The 18,273-nt window shown below is 46.8% G+C and overlaps 1 protein-coding gene and 1 non-coding gene across 10 annotated transcripts in view; one reads left to right on the top strand and one right to left on the bottom strand.

The window, feature by feature from the left end:
* The window catches only part of CLASP1 (cytoplasmic linker associated protein 1), a 269,278-nt gene that overhangs the window by 93,890 nt on the left and 157,115 nt on the right, over positions 1-18,273 (top strand). For all 9 annotated transcript variants that reach the window (XM_055572932.1, XM_055572928.1, XM_055572931.1 and 6 more), the window contains exons 3-7: positions 1,626-1,704; positions 3,122-3,225; positions 4,009-4,100; positions 5,861-5,936; positions 15,045-15,142. In XM_055572932.1, the coding sequence (XP_055428907.1) occupies positions 1,626-1,704; positions 3,122-3,225; positions 4,009-4,100; positions 5,861-5,936; positions 15,045-15,142 (449 nt within the window). The remainder of the gene's footprint in view (positions 1-1,625; positions 1,705-3,121; positions 3,226-4,008; positions 4,101-5,860; positions 5,937-15,044; positions 15,143-18,273) is intronic.
* LOC129648132 (U4atac minor spliceosomal RNA) lies at positions 968-1,093 on the bottom strand. The gene has a single exon (XR_008712716.1). It is a non-coding gene; the product is annotated as a U4atac minor spliceosomal RNA (small nuclear RNA).

Genomic DNA, 18,273 nt, shown 5'->3' with positions numbered 1-18,273 from the left:
ATTTTGTTTCCTTTGTTTTTAAACAGTGACTTTAAAGCTGAATAGAAAAGCCTGCTGTTTTTACTTTTACTGGTCGCAAAACCTTGCAAGGGCAGGCAGATGCAAGGACTCATATCATCCTGGCATAGCTTCAGGATAATTAGAATTGCCGCAGTTTTGTTTGTTGTTCTGTATGAACACCAGACCGTGCCCCAGGTCATTTCTGAACTATGTTTAATAAAGTTGCACAATGCAAAAGTGCTTCCTACTGAGCGACTACACACACGCACACACACAGCTCTCGTTTTAATGATAAGAGCGAGGGGGCAAGGGCGAGTTGGCGGGGGGGGGGGTGGGTGGTTAAAAATCACGTTATCTGTGTAATTTTAAAAGAACACAAAGTGAAAGTGAAGTCGCTCAGTCGTGTCCGGCTCTGCGACCCCATGGACTGTAGCCTACTATGTTTCTCTGTTCACGAGATTTTCCAGGCAAGAGTACTGGGGGTGGGGTACCATTGCCTTCCCCAGAGGATCTTCCTGATCCAGGGATCGAATCAGTGTCTCCCACACTGTAGGCAGACTCTCTACTGTTTTAGCCAGCAGGGAAGTCACAGTCTCGTACCCTGTGTTCTTCTACACTTAGGTGCGAGTAGGTGCCCGGCTTGGGTGTGTTACTTGCTCAGTGGTGTCCGACTCTTTGTAATTCCACGGACTGTATGTAGTCCGCTAGAGTCTTTTGTTTATGGGATTTTCAAGGTTAGGAGTACTGGAGGCTAACAACTACCCCAATCCCCGCGCCAGAAGGAAACAAAGAAATGAACAGTAAGAACTTACATAGTTTTTCATTGGGAAAGCGTGTGGGTTGTGAAAACTTAAAACTCTTTTCTGTCAGCTTGAAGTGCCACCTAGAGGTTTTTACTAGTATTACATTTCATTTTTGAGAAACTGTTTTTATGACAAACAAATACGTGGAAAAAGAGATTTTTCTTTTTTCCAAAAATTGCACCGTGATAAAGCTGAGCTTTAGGCGGTGCGGGTGTGTTGCACAGGTGTTAGCAGTACTGTCCTCACTAAACGCTCATCGGACAGTAGCGCAACCCCAAGAAAAGGATGGTTGGCAGAGTCTTTGCGCGAGGCGCGAGTAGCAGGCGCCAACACTGGGTAGGCTTGTGGCGACTAATTCACCAGTGCCGCCGCAGCCACCTGGCAGCCGGTGAACCTCCGCTGATCACGGCTTCCGAAGCTCGCCCCAGAACTTTGTTTTCGGAGGCTCGGAAGGTCGCAAAGAGGCCGTTCAGTGGTACCCAGAAGGCCACGCGCCGGCCGCGAGCTGATTTGCATACGCGCGCCCTGACGGGGCGGGGCCTCGGCGGGAGCTCCCGCCCTCCTGGGCTGGCGCTCGGAGCCGGCTTGCGGCGTCGGTGATTGAGTAGCGTCTCGCAGAAGACTCTGGTGTTAGCTCTGTAAACCGCCCTTTCGGACAAGAGCGGCCTTCTTCCTGATACCCACCTTCACCCTCGGGTCGGCGCTCCTCGGGCTCCCGGGCTGCGTCTGAGCCAGAGATGCGGGGGCGTGCCTGCAACTGGCGGGCGAGGGCGCCGAGCCCCGCATGGGCCGCTGACGAGAGCCCGCTGTTTGTCGTTGCAGGTGGTTCTCCTGGGCATGGACATCCTGTCCGCGCTGGTCACCCGGCTGCAGGATCGGTTCAAGGCGCAGATCGGTACAGGTGAGCTCTCTCCTCCTCCCATCTCGGCCTTCACTGGGTCTCCCCACACCCTGCACTTGGCTGTACCCACCCCATAGCCAGCCCTCGTTCAGCCCCCGACCTTTTCTTTCTAGCCCCCCTCTCCCCGGCTCGCCCCCACCTCCTCCTCCATATGTAGATGCTGCACCGCTGCCCTTGCTCCCCTCTTGGGCACGCCTGGATCTGCCGCCTCCGCGCACCTGCTGGCATCCCCCCCGGCCCCCTTTCCATACCTTTCTGCTGTCTTTTTCCATCTTCCTGTTCTAGTACTAGCTATTACTTTTATTTCTTATGCCAGTTAGCCATCATGCTGTGGTGCCAACCAAACCCTGTTTGCCTCTGACCCTTCTCTTGGAGAGGCATTGCCTTTTCTCTTTGAGAGTCTTACAGATCCGACGCAGCTGTATTTTTAAAGTTTATTGTTACCACGACCGTTTTCACTTTGGTTGTCAGTGTCATTTCAAGTGTGTGGTAAATGATCACTTTTATTTTGAAGGGAAAATAGTGTCAGAATAATGAAATAAAAATAACATCAGGTTTCAAAGGTTAAGAGACGATTTTATTCCCAACCTCTGGGCATTCATAATAACAAAACAAGCCCTAACCCATTCCTTTTAGCATATCTCGTTACAACAGGTACACATATATTTGTGCATTTCTGTTAACTTTCTGGTCAATGTGCACGTTTAGATAAAGTCATGAGCTCTTCCCACTCTGCCATAAACCCTGTATCCACAAATAAAAATCCCTCTTACTTTTATTAATTTGATTACTTAATACCAAATTAGATGAATTGTTCAGGATTATTTTCTGTAAAAGAAATTTCTAATATACTTTTAGAAGAAGCAAAGTGAGTTGACCTCTGACATCCAAGTGCCCTTGGAACAGCAGCGATAGCCCACCCAAGCTGTGGGGAGGAAGGGCAGGCAGAGAGCTGCATTCTGTCTGATGAGCATGCAGAGATGTTATGTAAAATGAAAAGCACACTGAGCCTTAAGCGTCTGTTCTTCCACCCCCGAGCAGATGCACTGGGGCCTCTCTCTCTTACCTAGATTTCCTTTTGTGTTGACTCTTTCCTGCCTAGGTCGTCCATGGACATCCATTTTAATAACATTCCAGCAGCTTAAAAACACATTGGGAACTTCCCAGAGGAAGGTGGCATAAGGAAGAAGACAAATAGTGTGTCCATGCAAAGGATTTTTGCAAATTCTCATCGTAGCTCCCATGAATTTGAGCAGGAGGAGATTTATAGGGGTTGGTGCTTGATGTGCATCATAGAGTGATATGCATCATTTAGGTCAGGATTTTGAGATATCTTGTTAATTGAAATACCCACAGTTGGGGACTTCGGGCCACCAGAGTATGTTTTCATTTGATCAAGTTGCATTTTAATTTCCAGTGCTGCCGAGTTTAATAGACAGACTGGGAGATGCTAAAGACTCTGTGAGGGAGCAAGACCAGGCCCTGCTGCTGAAGATCATGGATCAGGCTGCTAATCCCCAGGTGAGACTGGGGTGTTCCTGCAAAATGTCCATGGGTTTCAGAGAAAAAAAATTTATAGTATTTCATCTGGCCCCACTTTCCCCCCATAGGATATTTACAGATGGTGTGCCTTTGAATAAATTAGTGACCTTAACATGGGTAGGGAGTGCTTGGTTTAATTTCTTAGACTCAAGCTCATTTATGTAATTGACTCTTTGTGTCTCTGAAAAGATGCAGCTGTGATGTCAGGGCCATCAGCAGCCTGGCTGCAGCCCTGGCCCATGTCTGCTGGTGAGCTGGGCTGCTGGGACAGACAGCCAGGGATACAGCTCTGTCTTACCTTTCCAGCGGACCATTGTTGGGGGATGGGGCAGGATGAGACAGTATGAGGAGAAACTTTCCCAGGGAAGGTAAAACCTAGACTAATTTGGGAAGCAGAGCAGGTTAGCACAGGGGTGGGCACAGCTCTTCTGGCCAAGAGAGCAGCGTGAGTAGGTGACCTTTGGTAAGTCACCTAGCCTCTTCTGCTTCATTTTCCTCACCCAGTAACTGAGGACAGTCCCACCTGTTTTTCAGGGTTGTCGGGAAAATTAAATGCAATTACATAAAGGAATGTGTTTTTAAAGGTTTTAGCTTGGTATAGAAACCTGTGCTACCATTTTCCAAAAAGCTCCCCAGAGGGCTAGTGGAAGCGGGGAGGGATATGGCACCTGTTGTGAGGTCCCTACCCTGGGGGCCCCTGGCTTGGATGGGTTGCAGCAGCCTCCTCCTCTCCTCTCCCCCCCTTACCTCTGCTGTCTGCAGTACGTGTGGGACCGGATGCTGGGCGGCTTCAAGCACAAGAACTTTCGCACCCGGGAAGGCACGTGTCTCTGCCTCGTGGCCACCCTCAACGCGTAAGTCTGGGTGGGGCCTGAGGGCTTCCTTGGCCAAGCTTTTGTGTTTGTAACTTTTAACTTTGAAATCATCGTATATTTATAGGAAGATGTAGAGAAGTGTCCTGGGAGGTGCCTCGCACCCACCCACTGTCTTGTGAGTCTGTAGTGCAGGGTCCAGACCAGGAAGTCAGTGTTGATATGAGCTTGTTCAGGTTCCTCCAGTGACACAACGTGTGTTCTGTGTGTGCCCAACTCTTGTCATGAGTGCAGTTCCAGATAACTCGCTGCCACGTTCATGGGCAGACCTGTACCTCACCCCAGCTCTCTCACATTGCTGTTCTAGCCAGTCCCCAACCTCTGCCAGCCAGTCACCTGTTCTCCAGCTCTGAGATTTTATTAAGAATGTTATATGAATGGAATCACACAGAATGTGACCCTTTGAGATCAACTTTGTTTTCCTCACAGCATAATTCCCTTAAGATTGCATATATGCTGTGGCTGAACAGTTCATTGCTTTTTATTGCCAAGTAGAATTCCCTGGTATAGATGTATCATATATTTAACCATTTACCTGTTGAATACTTCCAGTTTTGGATTATTATAAATAAAACTGTTATAAATACATGTACCAGTTTCTGCCTGAACAGAAGTTATCATTTATTTTGGGTGAGTGCCCGAGAGTGCAATTGCTGGATCATTTATCAAGTTTGTTTTTAGTTTTTAAGAGAAACTCTTAGCTATTTTCTATAGTTGTCTGTACTGTTATACATTCCCACTGTCGGTGGGTGAATGATTTAGTTTCTTAAGAAACTAGCATTGAATGTTATCACTGTCTTTAATTTTAACTGTTTTGATATGCAAGTAGTCAATGTCATTGTGGTTTTGCTTCCTTAATGACTGTTGATGTTTTAAAATTAAAAATTACAGATCACCTTTCTTGATTATGAAAGTATTACTGTATATGTCACAGAAAATCTGCATGAAGAAGAAAGTGATCATTGTCTATAATTCTGCTACCTTCAGATAATCACTGTTAACATGTAGCATTTTGTTCCAGACTTTAGAGTTTGATTATTTTTTTAAAAACAAAACGGATAGTGTAATGTTTACATTACTTGGTAGATTTTTTCCCCTCTTCATGTGCTAGATTTTTCAGGGTCATTAATTATGGCATATGTCTGAAGCTTTGAAAAAATGTTTCTAGCCTTTGATAACAATTGTTTCACTTATTTGTCCTAAGGGAGTAATCCGAGGGTAGTCAAAGAGAAGGGTATTGAGAGAGCATGTCTGTGACTGTGCTTATGGCGGTGAACAGTTGCCAGTAGCTTAGTTATTCTCCAGCAGGGCAGCGTCCTCCAGCCGTTCATTGCAGCGTTTTCATCAAGCAGTCGTTACCTGAACGTCTGTTGTAGCGGAGAACTGCACACACTGCAGGAAGAGGGAGAGGGTTAGCGGAGGGCTCCAGGGACCTGCCTGGTAGCACAGTGAGTCAGGCAGAGTAGGAACCATCATGGGACAAATAGTGATGCCAGCACGGTGGAACCCCCGCTGGGCCAGGCTCCGGCTTCGGCTTGGAGGGACGCCAACTGCAGGGGAGACTTGTGAGACGCACTCACAGTCTTGGACTCTGTGCAGAGGGCTTTTGGGCGTGTGTTTATTTTGGAAGCACTTAAGGGAGGAAAAGGAGTGAGCCTTGGTGAGAGATAGTGGTGGGGGTAGGGGAGGTGGCCTTCTGTCTTCTGTTTTCACCACCAGTAAAGCATTCCTTTTGTTTTCAGCTCTGGAGCTCATACATTAACACTAAGCAAGATCGTGCCACATATATGTAACCTACTAGGAGATCCCAACAGCCAGGTGAGTGTATTTAGCAAGAAAGGAAAATCATTGGTTTCACAGAGTGAAGGTGCATTTTGGTAATGTGTGGGTGGGACTTTATTCATCTCTTAGAGCTCCAGGTATTGTTTGCAATTGTTGGGTTAGTGCTCAGTAGTGCCCAATATCTGGTGTCTTGGGTAGACCTGGGAGCCACTCTGCTCTTCTCTCCAGGTCGGGATGGGACCCCCATTAGCCTGTAAAGTGACATCATCCAGACCAGCCTCCAAGAGAAGGACACTGTGGTCACCATCTGTGTAGCCAGAGAGGTGGGCATGGGGGAGGGAACAGTGACCCCCTCCCAGAGAGGGAGAGGTGGGCTGTACAGGGCATGGGGGCACTTCTCGGAGGGGATGGAAAGGTGCCATGTTTCACTTTGGGTGGTAGCCACACTGGTGCCCCATTGATGTTTTATGTAAATTAAAACAAAAACTGAAAAACAACAAAGCATCACTTCCCTAGTGTCAGGGTAGGTGGGGGCGGCATTGGTGAGCAGTGGAGCCCAGCTCAGAAGCACCTTTCCTCTCTAGGTCACTCCTAGTGTCATCAAGGGCCCTGGCTGTTGCCTTAGCTCACACAGCTGCTTAGATAAAGGGGCTTAACGTGGGACAGTGACTTACAGAAGTGTACACTTTGACCCTTGAACAGTATGGGTTCAGAGCACACAGGTCCACCTTCAGGCGGAGGTTCATAGGATACACTGCTATACTGCATAGACCCTGGTAATCTTGATCCAAGGAGGCTGAACCACGCATGTGTGGAGGGTTGGCACCCTAACCCCCACCTTGTCCAGGGGTCGACTGTACGCTGGGAACAATGTCTCAGTTTCAGCCTTGACTGGCAGCAACTGAAGTGCACTCCATGGACAAGTCTGCATTCCTCTCGCTGCCACCAGCTTAGCTCTGAGGGCCTGGGGTCTGAACACTTCCTGCCCTCTCCTCCTTCCATGTCTCTGCCCTTCATCCCAGTTGCATTCCTGCCTCCTTTCTGGGGCTCTGCTGTGCTGCCCATTCCTGCTCGATGCTGGACTATGCTGGTCTCTCTCGCCTGCACCCACTCTCTTCTTTGTATTCATCCTCTACCCAACCTTTATTGAGAACACTTGACATTGGAAATGTGATTTTCAGATATTTTTTGAATTATGCTTTATTGTGCAACATTAATTTAAAAATAACAGAATCTACTTTTTAAAAAGATTCTAACTTACCAAATGAACTGTTTTGCCTTTTTGCCCCCTTAATGTCTTATCTCCACTTTGTTTTCTCTGAGAAAAATAATTTCTGCAGGCCATACTCTGAGGCTGTGACTGCTGCCACATGGTGTCCTGTCTTTCTGTAGAGCAGGAACGCTAGCTGGGCTGGCTGAGGCGCTTTGTTCCTCACTCACGTGCTTACCTGGTGGCTCAGATAGTAAAGGGGGAAGGAAATGGCAGCCCACTCCAGTATTCTTGCCTAGAGAATCCCGTGGACAGAGGATCCTGGTGGGCCACTGTCCATAGGGTCGCACAGAGTCGGACACGACTGAAGCGACTTAGCATTCATGCATGCATTGGAGACAGAAATGGCAGCCCACTCCAGTATTCTTGCCTGGAGAATCCCAGGGACAGAGGAGCCTGGTGGGCTGCCATCTATGGGGTCGCATAGAGTTGGATACGACTGAAGCAACTTGGCAGCAGCAGCAGCAGACGGTAAAGAATCTGCCACAATGTGGGAGACCTGGGTTCAGTCCCTGGGTTGGGAAGATCCCCTGGAGGAGGGCATGGCAATCCACTCCAGTATTCTTGCCTGGAGAATCCCCATGGACAGAGGAGCCTGGCAGGCTGTAGTCCATGTTGTTGCAAAGAGTCAGACACAACTAAGCGACTAAGCACAGCACAGGTGCTTACTCTGGTCTGACAGGTGATGTGAGTATTCACGCTGGGCCTGGGAGACAGAATGGGGGTCAGTGAGGCCGGGTTCAGCGGGCAGTCATTGGCCATCTGGAGTAGACAAGCATCTGTAGCCAGAGTTTCCCACACTGAGTTTCCCACACTGAGCATCGAGGAGCCTGTGTGTTCACATCTACCTGAGGAGGGTTTCTCTGTACGTGAGCGAGTGTGTGCAGACACACAGGCCCAAGGGCCTTATCGCCATCCCTGGGGATGCCACCTGCTCCCCTGACGCCAGCCCCCTCAGTCGTCCCTCCTCCTGGGGGTGTCTGTCCATGCGCTTGTGCTCCTGACTTTACTCGCGTTTTCTTGTCCGTCTTTCCTGCTAGTCTCTAAACCATCAAGGTCCAGATTACCCTGTCTCCTCTCTATCATCCCAGGACTGCGTGGATTCTGCAGAGCTGTTTGCATGGCTTTTCCCTCTTAATTGTGGGCGTCTCAGGCTGTTGAGGACAGTTGTATCTTCCTGGTGCTGTCACTGCACTGGGTGCCCAGCATTATGGTCAGCTTCCATCCAGCTCTCAGTCCTTTGGTGGTGGTGGTATGTGTGTGTGTGTGTGTGTGTGTGTGTGTGGTGGGGGGTGGGGTCAGGGAGTGGTTGGAGGGCTCTGCATGGTCCTGCACGTGGCTCTTCACGTCAGTGGGATTTAACTTTAAGGTGAGCCCTGTAGACACTCCTGCCCCAGAGGATGTGAGTCCTTTGATTGTGGTCTCACTGTGCAGTGACCCAGCTCCTCAGAGTGGACCCCACACACAGGCTCTGTGTGGCTTAGGATGCTTTTGGCTGCTGAAAGTAATTCAATCATGAGAGCAGCGGGGACAATGTATTATCCCCTGTAAAGGGAGCCCGAGGGAGGGAGGCTGCAGGGCTTGTTAGCAGTTGTGTGATGTCCCCGGGCCTGTGCGTGCCTTGTCTTCTGCTGGGCTGCCCACCCCCAGAGCTTTCTTCTCTGCAGCTCTGCTCACAGGCCTGGCACGGGTGTAGTCCAGCTATGTGTGTCCAGCCCTCCTGGCAGATGAAAATATGGTGTTCCTCTGTCCCTGTCGTGTTTTCAGCTTTTTTATATTGAAAGGTTCACATTTAGATAAAGTGGAGAGAGGGTTGTACTGCACCCCCTTGTGCCATCACGCAGCCTCAGCAGCGGACCTCTCAAGGCCAGTTTGCTTTCATCACTTTTGCTCCCCCACCCCATCATTTGGAAGCAGAATGCATTGAATGGATGATTTTGAAGGAAGTCTTAGACATCAGGTGATTTAGTTCGTGACTACTCCAAAAGGAACGGGCTCCCCACCTAATCTTGACACTACTGTTGCTTCCTGCCCCTGTAGAATGACTCGTTCCTCCATGTCATTAAATGCTCAGTCCACATGCACTTTTCCCTGCAGGTCTCCTGTGGTAAAGTGTTCCCTGCGTTTCTTTCCCCAAGTGGGGAGACGTTTTCCCGAAGCTTTCCTCAGGTTTCCTGTCGTATCTCATGGTTGAGAGTTGTATCTTGGGCGAGGGACAGGAGGATGGGGTGGCTTTACACTCACGAGATGTTACCTTCCTAGCTGAAGTCAGGGCTTCCCCCTTTGGGGTGTGGGTTGCAGAACAGGGCCTATGTCTGTTGCCTAGGAGTACAGGGCAAAGGCAGCCAGCAGTCTTGAGACACTTGCTCAATAGGGCGTCCCTTGCCAGATTGGAGAAGGAAATGGCAAATCCACTCCAGTATTCTTGCCTGGAAAATCCCATGGACAGAGGACTCTGGTAGGCTATAGTCCATGGGGTCAAAAAGAGTCAACACAACTAAGCGACTTCACTCTCACTTTCTGCCAGATAGGGGAAACTCCAGTTCTGCCTGGAAACCTCTGATATATCTTCAATAGCTGCCCAGCTGGCCTCAGGCAGTGAGGTATTGTGTTTGCAGGCCTTCACCCCCCATCTGCTGTCTGTTTGCCTGAGGAGTTTGATCTGCATCTTCAAAGCCTGAAAGCATCTTGCAGTGCCTGAGGACCAGCATTGATCTCAATGTTCTCTGCAGTTGGCCCTGGGCTGGGCTGGCTGTGCTTGGGTGCCAGGCGAGTGGGAGAATGAAGTCCCTGGTGAGGGTTTGACCAGCACCTGAGAAGTGGGTGGGTTGGTGGCTATGGGGGATGGGGTGACTTTGGCCTTGCAGGAGTTTCTGGGGCCCTCCTTTTCCCTGAGGGTGAGGTTTCCCCTTGAGTTCAGGCTGTGTAGGGAGCCTGCTTCCTGCCATTCACATCTGGGTGTAGTGTAATGAGGTGAAGTGATAGGCACGTCCTGGGGCCCTCGTCTTTTTGCTACCTGAGTGGTCTGAGCTGTTGGGGTTCCTTTGCAAGGTAAGCCTGCGGGTGGCAAGAAGCCAGACTGGGACCTACATCGTTGCATGTAGAGGTGAACACTGCTTTATCCCTTCAGCCTCAATTGACTTGTTTTAGGGACACTTGTCTTCTCAGCTGGGTTACAAGACTCTGTAGTGCCACACACAGTCTCTTCTGTGATTCTTGGATTGAGGGTCGTTTAACTGACCCCGTAGCTTTCTGAGCCTGAAGAGTAGTTATTTAAAGGCTAAGGTTGTTAGTCTGAAAGATGTAGATAATACCAGCTCCACCAGCCATTGTGTTGAGTGCTTCATATTCAGGACCACAGGGCACAAATGGCTGGCCTGAACTTGAATTTCAGCCTACAGGTGGGTGTGTGTGTGTGTCTATACACGTGTCTGCAGGGTGATTTTTACTTTTGGAGTTTGGACAGTTTTACACTTGGGAGATGTGTATTTCTGATTTTTCTCCAAAGAGTGAGGATGAGGCAGAGCTGTACTTGCAGCACCCCAGTATGTGTGCCCCCATGGCCACGAGCTGGCGGCATGCTGGCAGCTGCCTGTCTGCGGCCACATTCCCCTGTCCTCTGCCCTCGGGGTCCCCTCCCGGAGTCCTGGGTCCTCATCCTCCCACCCTGTTGTGCCCATCGTGTTACCTGCTGGGCCATGTGGCACCCTAGTTTGGCACCTAATAGGCAGTCAGATATTTGTTGAATCCATTATTTTTTTAACCCCAAAGCAACCTTCCAGTTATGAAGGAGGAAATTGAGATTAAAAGAGTTTAAATATTTTGTCTAAAGTTATATAGTCCCTAAATGGCCAAGTAGGTCCTGAAGGCTACTTTGAGGCTAGTAATTTTGTTGATTGATTGACTGAATGAATGAGTGATTCTTTGAATTCTATAGTGTTTTACAGTTTTCTGAAGTTACACACACAATTTCATATAGTAGTCCCATAATCGGAGAAGGCAATGGCACCCCACTCCAGTACTCTTGCCTGGAAGGTCCCATGGACAGAGGAGCCTGGTGGGCTGCAGTCCATGGGGTCGCTAAGAGTTGGACACGACTGAGCGACTTCACTTTCACTTTTCACTTTCATGCATTGGAGAAGGAAATGGCAACCCACTCCAGTGTTCTTGCCTGGAGAATCCTAGGGACGGGGGAGCCTGGTGGGCTGCCGTCTATGGGATCGCACAGAGTCGGACATGACTGAAGCGACTTAGCAGCAGCAGCAGCAGCAGCAGTCCCATAATAACCCCCTTTTCACACCTGTATTGCCCCTGCCCCCTTCCCTCTCCTTGCTGTCAGCCGCTAGTGTGTTTTCTCTATCCGAACGTTTCTTTTTTGATTTATTCACTAGTTTGTTGTGTTTTTTAGATTCCACATATAAGTGATATCGGTGTTTGCCTTTCTCTGTCTGACTTATTCCACTTAGAAGGCTAGTCATTTTTTCATTAAATCCCTTAAACTCTTTACAGCCCGTACTTGTAAGTAGCAGACAGGATATTGATTGCTCTTTAAAGAATTTCCCCAGTGTGATCTGCTCTGGCTCTGAGCAGATATCATGATTAGAAAGTAAGCAGTGGCGATGCACCTGCCATCGATTTCAGACAGTGGCATTGACTGCTTTGGTAAGATGTGCATGTCTCAATATGAAAATGTTTCCTGACATCAGAAATTATTCCCTTTCCAAAATAATCTGGTAATCTCTGTTATTCAGCTCAGGCTACCATGGCAGAATACCATAGACGGGGAGGCTTGAACAAGTGAAACTTGTTTCTGGCAGTCCAGGATCAGGGTGCCAGCATGGCTGGCTCTGGTGAGGGTTCTCATCCCATTTTGCAGAGAGAGAGAGAGCTCTCTTGACGTCTCTTGACGTCTCTCTTATAAAGACAGCCCTCCTGTCGTATCAGGCCCATTCTTATGACTTCATTTAACCTGAATTCCCTTCTTCACAGGCCCTGTCTCTGTCTGCAGTCACATTGGGCTTCAATAGAGGAATTTTTTCGGGGGCTGGCAGTGGCAGGGGAGGGGTGTCACATACACAATTCGGTACATAGCATCAAGTTTTAGCTGAGAAGATAGTAAGAACCTGGAATTTGGCTATCTATCACAAGGGAAAAAATGTGAGTAAAATTACCTGTCACGCACTACTGTTAATCATAGGGTGACTTGTAGTATTCAGGATTGTAAATTGTATTCCTACTTCCTTCCTCTCTCCTTCACTCTCTGTTTCTTTGATTTCATTGCTTGAGACCAAATCTGGAATCATGTTGTTCTCCTGTCTGTCCCTGCTCTCCTCCCCTGGGTGCCCCCTACAGGCTGGCCTTGAATTCATTGGATTAAAAAATTTTTTTTCTTTCCTCCTTTTTACTGGCAAAATTTTAGACCTGTAGAAAAATGGAAAGGGTAGTATAGTGAACAGCCATATTTACCATTTAACGTTTTGTCACATTTGTTTTATAACTCAACATGGATACTTATGCACACATGTACACATACATACACAGAGAAATTTTTTATTCTTGAACCATTTGAAAGTATCTAGCACACATGATCTTTTTACTCATATATAATAACAGAGATATTCACATGAGAAATTTAGCATTGATAAACTGTTAAGTTAGTGCAAAAGTAATTGCAGTTTTGGTCCATAGATTTTAAATCATTATAACTAGGCTCAAACACATCTTTATTAGTCAGAATAGGAACCATTGCAATCAACATACTTTGCCAATGAGAAGTAAGTTTGTTTATTCCTGTAGCATAAAAATCCATGCTTTGGGATTTGACGAACTCTTGGAAAGCATTTCCTGCCTCCTGGTTTTTAAGTGTTTTCCCTGCAAAAAGTTGTAGAGATTTTTGAAGAGGTTGTAGTAGGTTGGTGAGAGGTCAGGTGAACATGGAGGATAAGGCAAAATGTCATAGCCCAATTTGTTCAACTTCTGAAGCTTTGGCTGTGTAACATGTGATCAGGCGTTGTTGTGGGGAAGAATTGGGCCCGTTCTGTTGACCCATTCCAGCTGCAGGCATTGCAGTTTCCAGTGCGTTTCCTCCATCTGCTGAGCATACTTCTCAGATGTAATGGTTTCACTGGAATTCTGAAAGCTGTAGTGGATCAGACGAGCAGGAGACCACCAAAGAGTGACCATGACCTTTTTTTGGTGCACGTCTGGCTTTGGGAAGTGCTTTGGAGCTTCTTCTCAGTCCAACCACAGAGCTGGTCATTGCCGGTTGTTGTATAAAATCCACTTTTAATTGCCTGCCAGGCTCCTCTGTCCATAGAATTCTCTAGGCAAGAATACTGGAGTGGGTTGCCATTTTTTTCTCCAGGGGTTTAATTGCAAATCACAATGCAATTGAGAAATGGTTTGTTGTCATATAGAATAAAGATGACAATTCAAAACAACAGTTTTTTTTTTTTATTTTCAGTCAGCTCATGAGGCACCCACTTATTGAGCTTTTCCACCTTTCCAATTTGCTTCAAATGCTGACTGATCAGAATTATCAATGTTGAGTTCTTTGGCAACTTCTCTGGTAGTTGTAAGAGGATTGGCTGCGATGATTACTGTCCATTAGTTGTTGTCAACTTCCAGTGGCCGGCCACTGCACTCCTCATCTGCAAGGCTCTTGTCTTCTTTGCAGAACTTCTTGAACCACCACTGCACTGTATGTTCATTAGCAGTTCCTGGGCCACATGTGTTGTTGATGTTGCAAGTTGTCTGCACTGTTTTATGACCCATTTTGAACTCAAATAAAAATCACTCAAATTTACTTTTTGTGTAACATCATTTATATAGTCTTAAATAAATATAAACAACATGTTATAAGTCATTAGCAATAAAACAAAATGAGAAATGTGCATTAAAATGATGTATAACACAACCACATTTATTTAAGAATGTATTCCAATATCAAATGGCAAAGTTCAACAATCCAAAATCCCAGTTACTTTTGCACCAGCCTAATGTTTGGTGTATATACAATCCATATTCAGGTTCCCCTATTTTCTGTTTGTTTTTGTTTTAAATAAAGTTCATTCTGTCTCTGGAGCCTTATTTATCCAGACCTTTTCCCCCCTGTCTGTGTTTGGCCAGACTGCTGCCTTGAGCTTCCTGAAGCTAATGCTGTGCTGCTCCGCCTTCATGCCTCCGCACTGGCTGGTTAACCTTGTTTGGAGCCTGTCTCATCCTGTTTCTTCCTGCTGAAATGCTGTGTTTCTAAGCACATTTCCTCTTCCATAAAGTGTTTCTTGGTATCCTCTGGTGTGCTTACTCCCCTCTACTGTGTGAGCTCTCTGTACTCTTTTGTATAACATTTATTACATCCTGTCCTGTATTAATGTAGAATTTATGGACTTTTTTCCCATCTACCTTTTAGAACTTTGCACTTGTTGAATACAGGTGCTATGTAACCTCTACCACACTTTTCTGTTGCTAAGTATTTGTTTAATTGGCCTACATCCAGAATGCTTTACATGGTGTTTTTTGTTTTGTTTTGTTTTAAGAATAATTCACTTATTTGTAGTGTTTTCCACTTTGGTCTGAAATTTCTAGTTTCCATACATCATCTTAAAGGATGAAAAGAACTAAGGGGTATAGACTTTAACATGGACACAGGGTTGGTATCTGAATTTTTTTCCATACTCTCTGGAGTTGTGCCCGCAGAGTCAGAGCTGTCCAAGTACGGCTTTGTCTCATCCCATGTCTCTAAGGGGTTGTGTTCAGAGTCACGTTGGTGAGTGGGTGATGAACTTGGGGTGTTGGATAGCCTGTTGTGTCCGCAGCAGGAAGCGCTGGGGAATGACACAGAGCAGCTGTAAGATCTCTTCTTTTACATCTAGGTTCGAGATGCAGCAATAAACAGCTTAGTGGAAATTTACAGACATGTAGGAGAACGTGTGAGGGCAGATCTCAGTAAAAAAGGATTGCCACAGTCCCGGTGAGTTCAGACTTTTTCCTTTCTCTTGCTCTTTCCCCTCCTCCTTCTCAGTTAACATCGTGGTTTGCACTGCTTATTTTGTTATGGGGTAATTTTTTTGAAAGACTATATGGTGAGAAGATTGATGGATGGTGATCTTGTCCAGATCATGTCTCAGGGGTCCCCTTGCATTCCACTTGCTCAAAAGTATGACTTTCTCACCCAGACATCTGACCTGGTCCCATGCCACAGACTGTTTATAGAAGCATATTTAAAAGTGATCGGTGTTGAAAGATTTTGCATTCTCTGGGTTCATGTGGTTCTACGTTTCGTATGTACATGGAACCTGGTATCTTGGGGGCTTGGAATGTATTTGTTTGAATGAAGCCTTTCCCAGATAAATCTGGATAGAAATATATAAGTGATAATTCTGGACATCTTTGAGATGTTAGCCTTCTGGCTAGTAATGCAAGTTTCAACGTCCAAGTCTCCAGTGCAAGGAGATTATTGTCTTACCATATCCAGAGTCCCCTTGAGTCCACAGATGTTTCTGTTGTCAAACTTTTAAAAATAATGAAAAATTAGTTATCTATGATTTTTAACTATGATGTAGAAATTTTATACCAAATGAATTTTAAACCTTTTGAACCTATGAAAACCCTGGGAAGTTAGGCCTGGATGGGACTCACCAAGTGGTTTATCTGGACCTGTCATTGTGCCCATGGGGACAGCTGAGACCCAGTGACAGGAAGTGACTGGAGACATGACCCAACTAGAAAGCCAGGGCTCAGGCTGATATCCTGTGCTTCATTTTTTCTATCCATTCCACAAATGAGCTTGCAGAGTATTGGGCATCTCCATCTGGGGCAGAATATTGAGATACACAGGAGCCATCTGTCTTGACGTCCCTCAGTTGGGTGTGATGGAAGTGGGCGACTGACCCTGCAGTCAGGGTGCCAGTGGCACTTGAGGGGGGACATCCTTCCTTGTTGAGTGTCACATCTGACCCCAGTGTTGCTTTCATCATGGTCCCTGGGCCTTTTTTTTTTTTTTAAAGCACTACAGAACAATAGAAGGTGCTGGGGATACTCTGTACTAGCAGACAGTGTGACCCATGCGCCCTGGGGGAGGGGTCAGCAGTTAGTGTGGTGGACACCAGCCATTTCCACTGAAGCCTTTCAGTGGACAAGGTCAACAGGCAAGAATACAACTACTTTTCATGTTTTTTACATGAAGGTAATCTATGAGAACAGGGGTTTTTAATTCCTGTATTTTATGAACCTCCACCTTGTAGTCTCTGAATATATGGTAAGAACACTTGGGAGGGAGATGAACTACAAAGTACTGACCAGGCTCTAGGGGAAACTGGAGACTGCAGGGAAGCAGGGGCTAGTTAGTGATGATATCACCATCATTGTTGGGAAAATGGGTCTTGGGCCATGAGGACCTCTCCTGCCCAAGGCCTGGTGGCACCATGCTGAGTGCCTCATGGTAAGCCTAGGCCATGGCCGGCCTGTCTTCCCCATGGGATTCCTGTGTCATGTTCAGCGGTCGCTACAGCAGCTGACAGCTGGGCATGTGACATGGTGAAACCAAGGTCTAGCGAGGTGGGCACAGAGGGTGAGTCACATTGTAGACTGAGGCATCCTTACATAGGCCTGCATGTGGGGTTGGCCTGGACTCTGCCTGGACACTAGAATGTGGAGCTGCCCATTATGTCCACAGAGTGGAGTTGGGAGTCTGGCCTGGGTGTGGCTGCCCACCTGCCTTCCTGTTGGGACTCTGGCATTTGTGGAGCCTTTGGCAGTGCTGGGTGAACAGCCCCCACAAACCCTGGCCCTCAGATTTAATGAGCTTGCCTAATGCCAGCATTCCATGCATCTTGTCCCTGCTTGTGGCTGGGAATTGAGCATGTCCTGTGTGACTCCACCAGGAGAAACGCCAGGAATCTTGAGTCTAGTTTCCTCTGGTCCTCACCCCTTTGCTGATTTTCCTTTCTGTCCTTTTACATTATAATAATCACAGCTATCAGTGTGACTCTGTGCCGAGGCCCTGAGTCCTCCCAGTGAGTCGTGAAACCTGGACTGGTCTTAGGGACCCCGCAGAGTGAGTTAGGTACAGTCCTGGAGCTGGGGCTAGAGCCTTCTCTTGCAGACTCCCAGTCATGGTTTTTTCCCCACTGTCAACTCTACTTCCTTAAAAAAAAAAAAAAAAAAAAAAGATTAAAAAGAAGTAACAGAAGAGTTAGTGCCTCTGTGATTAGGAATGAGAGTTTCCACTGTCTCATGTTAGCTGAAATCCTTCGTCAAATTCTGGACCAAAAGTAGAGGGTAAGCCTAAGGAAGTGACCCACAGCTTTACAGCTGGATACTTTGAATATCCTAGACTTCTTTTACATCATTATAGGTTTTTTGTTGTTACGTGAGCATAGAAGAGTCTTTAGCTTGGCAAGATTCCATAGCACTAACAAAATATTGTGGAATTTGCTTTAGATTTTCTAAAACTTGCCTTTAGTCCTGGAATAAAAAATGTTGTCCTCTAGCAGCTGTCCTTGGCAGTCCAGTGGTTAATCCACATGTCCATTTCAGGGGACACAATTTTGATACCTGGTTGGGGAACTAGGGTCCCATATGCCGTGCAATGCAGCAGAAAAAGAGAAAATGTTGTCTTCTTATGAGTTTGTTCATTGAGTGAGTACTGTATTTGAGAAGATTAATTGTGTCTCTAGGAAATAAATACATGATGAAAAAGGATGCCTTTCTCATGTCAGCTAACTGATGTAGTAAGAGTGATCTGATTTAGGCAGCAGTTTTCTTTGCTCATTTCAGAAAGGAGAGAGAGTTGCGTATTCTTCAGCTTCACTTTGAAGGAGCTGGAATCATCCTTTGGGGCCATGTGTTCAATTCTTATTTGAGTATGTCATCTATTGGCTAAAGTCACTTTCATCCAGAGGAGAGAGGAGATATTCAGCCCAGTCTCCATCTTAGAAGGTGTCCCCTATGTCCCCACAGCTGAGCTGTGAACGTCAGTCAGCATAGTGTTTGGACATTTTCTGTTGTTTTACATGTATTGTTTTCACAATTCACACGCATGATGTGTTCAGAAACCGAGTACTACATGATTCACTTCTCACTGTCCATTTTAAGAGGCCA

The sequence above is a fragment of the Bubalus kerabau genome, chromosome 3 (genome assembly GCF_029407905.1).
Source record: "Bubalus kerabau isolate K-KA32 ecotype Philippines breed swamp buffalo chromosome 3, PCC_UOA_SB_1v2, whole genome shotgun sequence".
NCBI lineage: Eukaryota > Metazoa > Chordata > Mammalia > Artiodactyla > Bovidae > Bubalus > Bubalus kerabau.
Note: the sequence above shows the minus strand (reverse complement) of the source record. Positions and strands in the feature narration are given on the sequence as shown.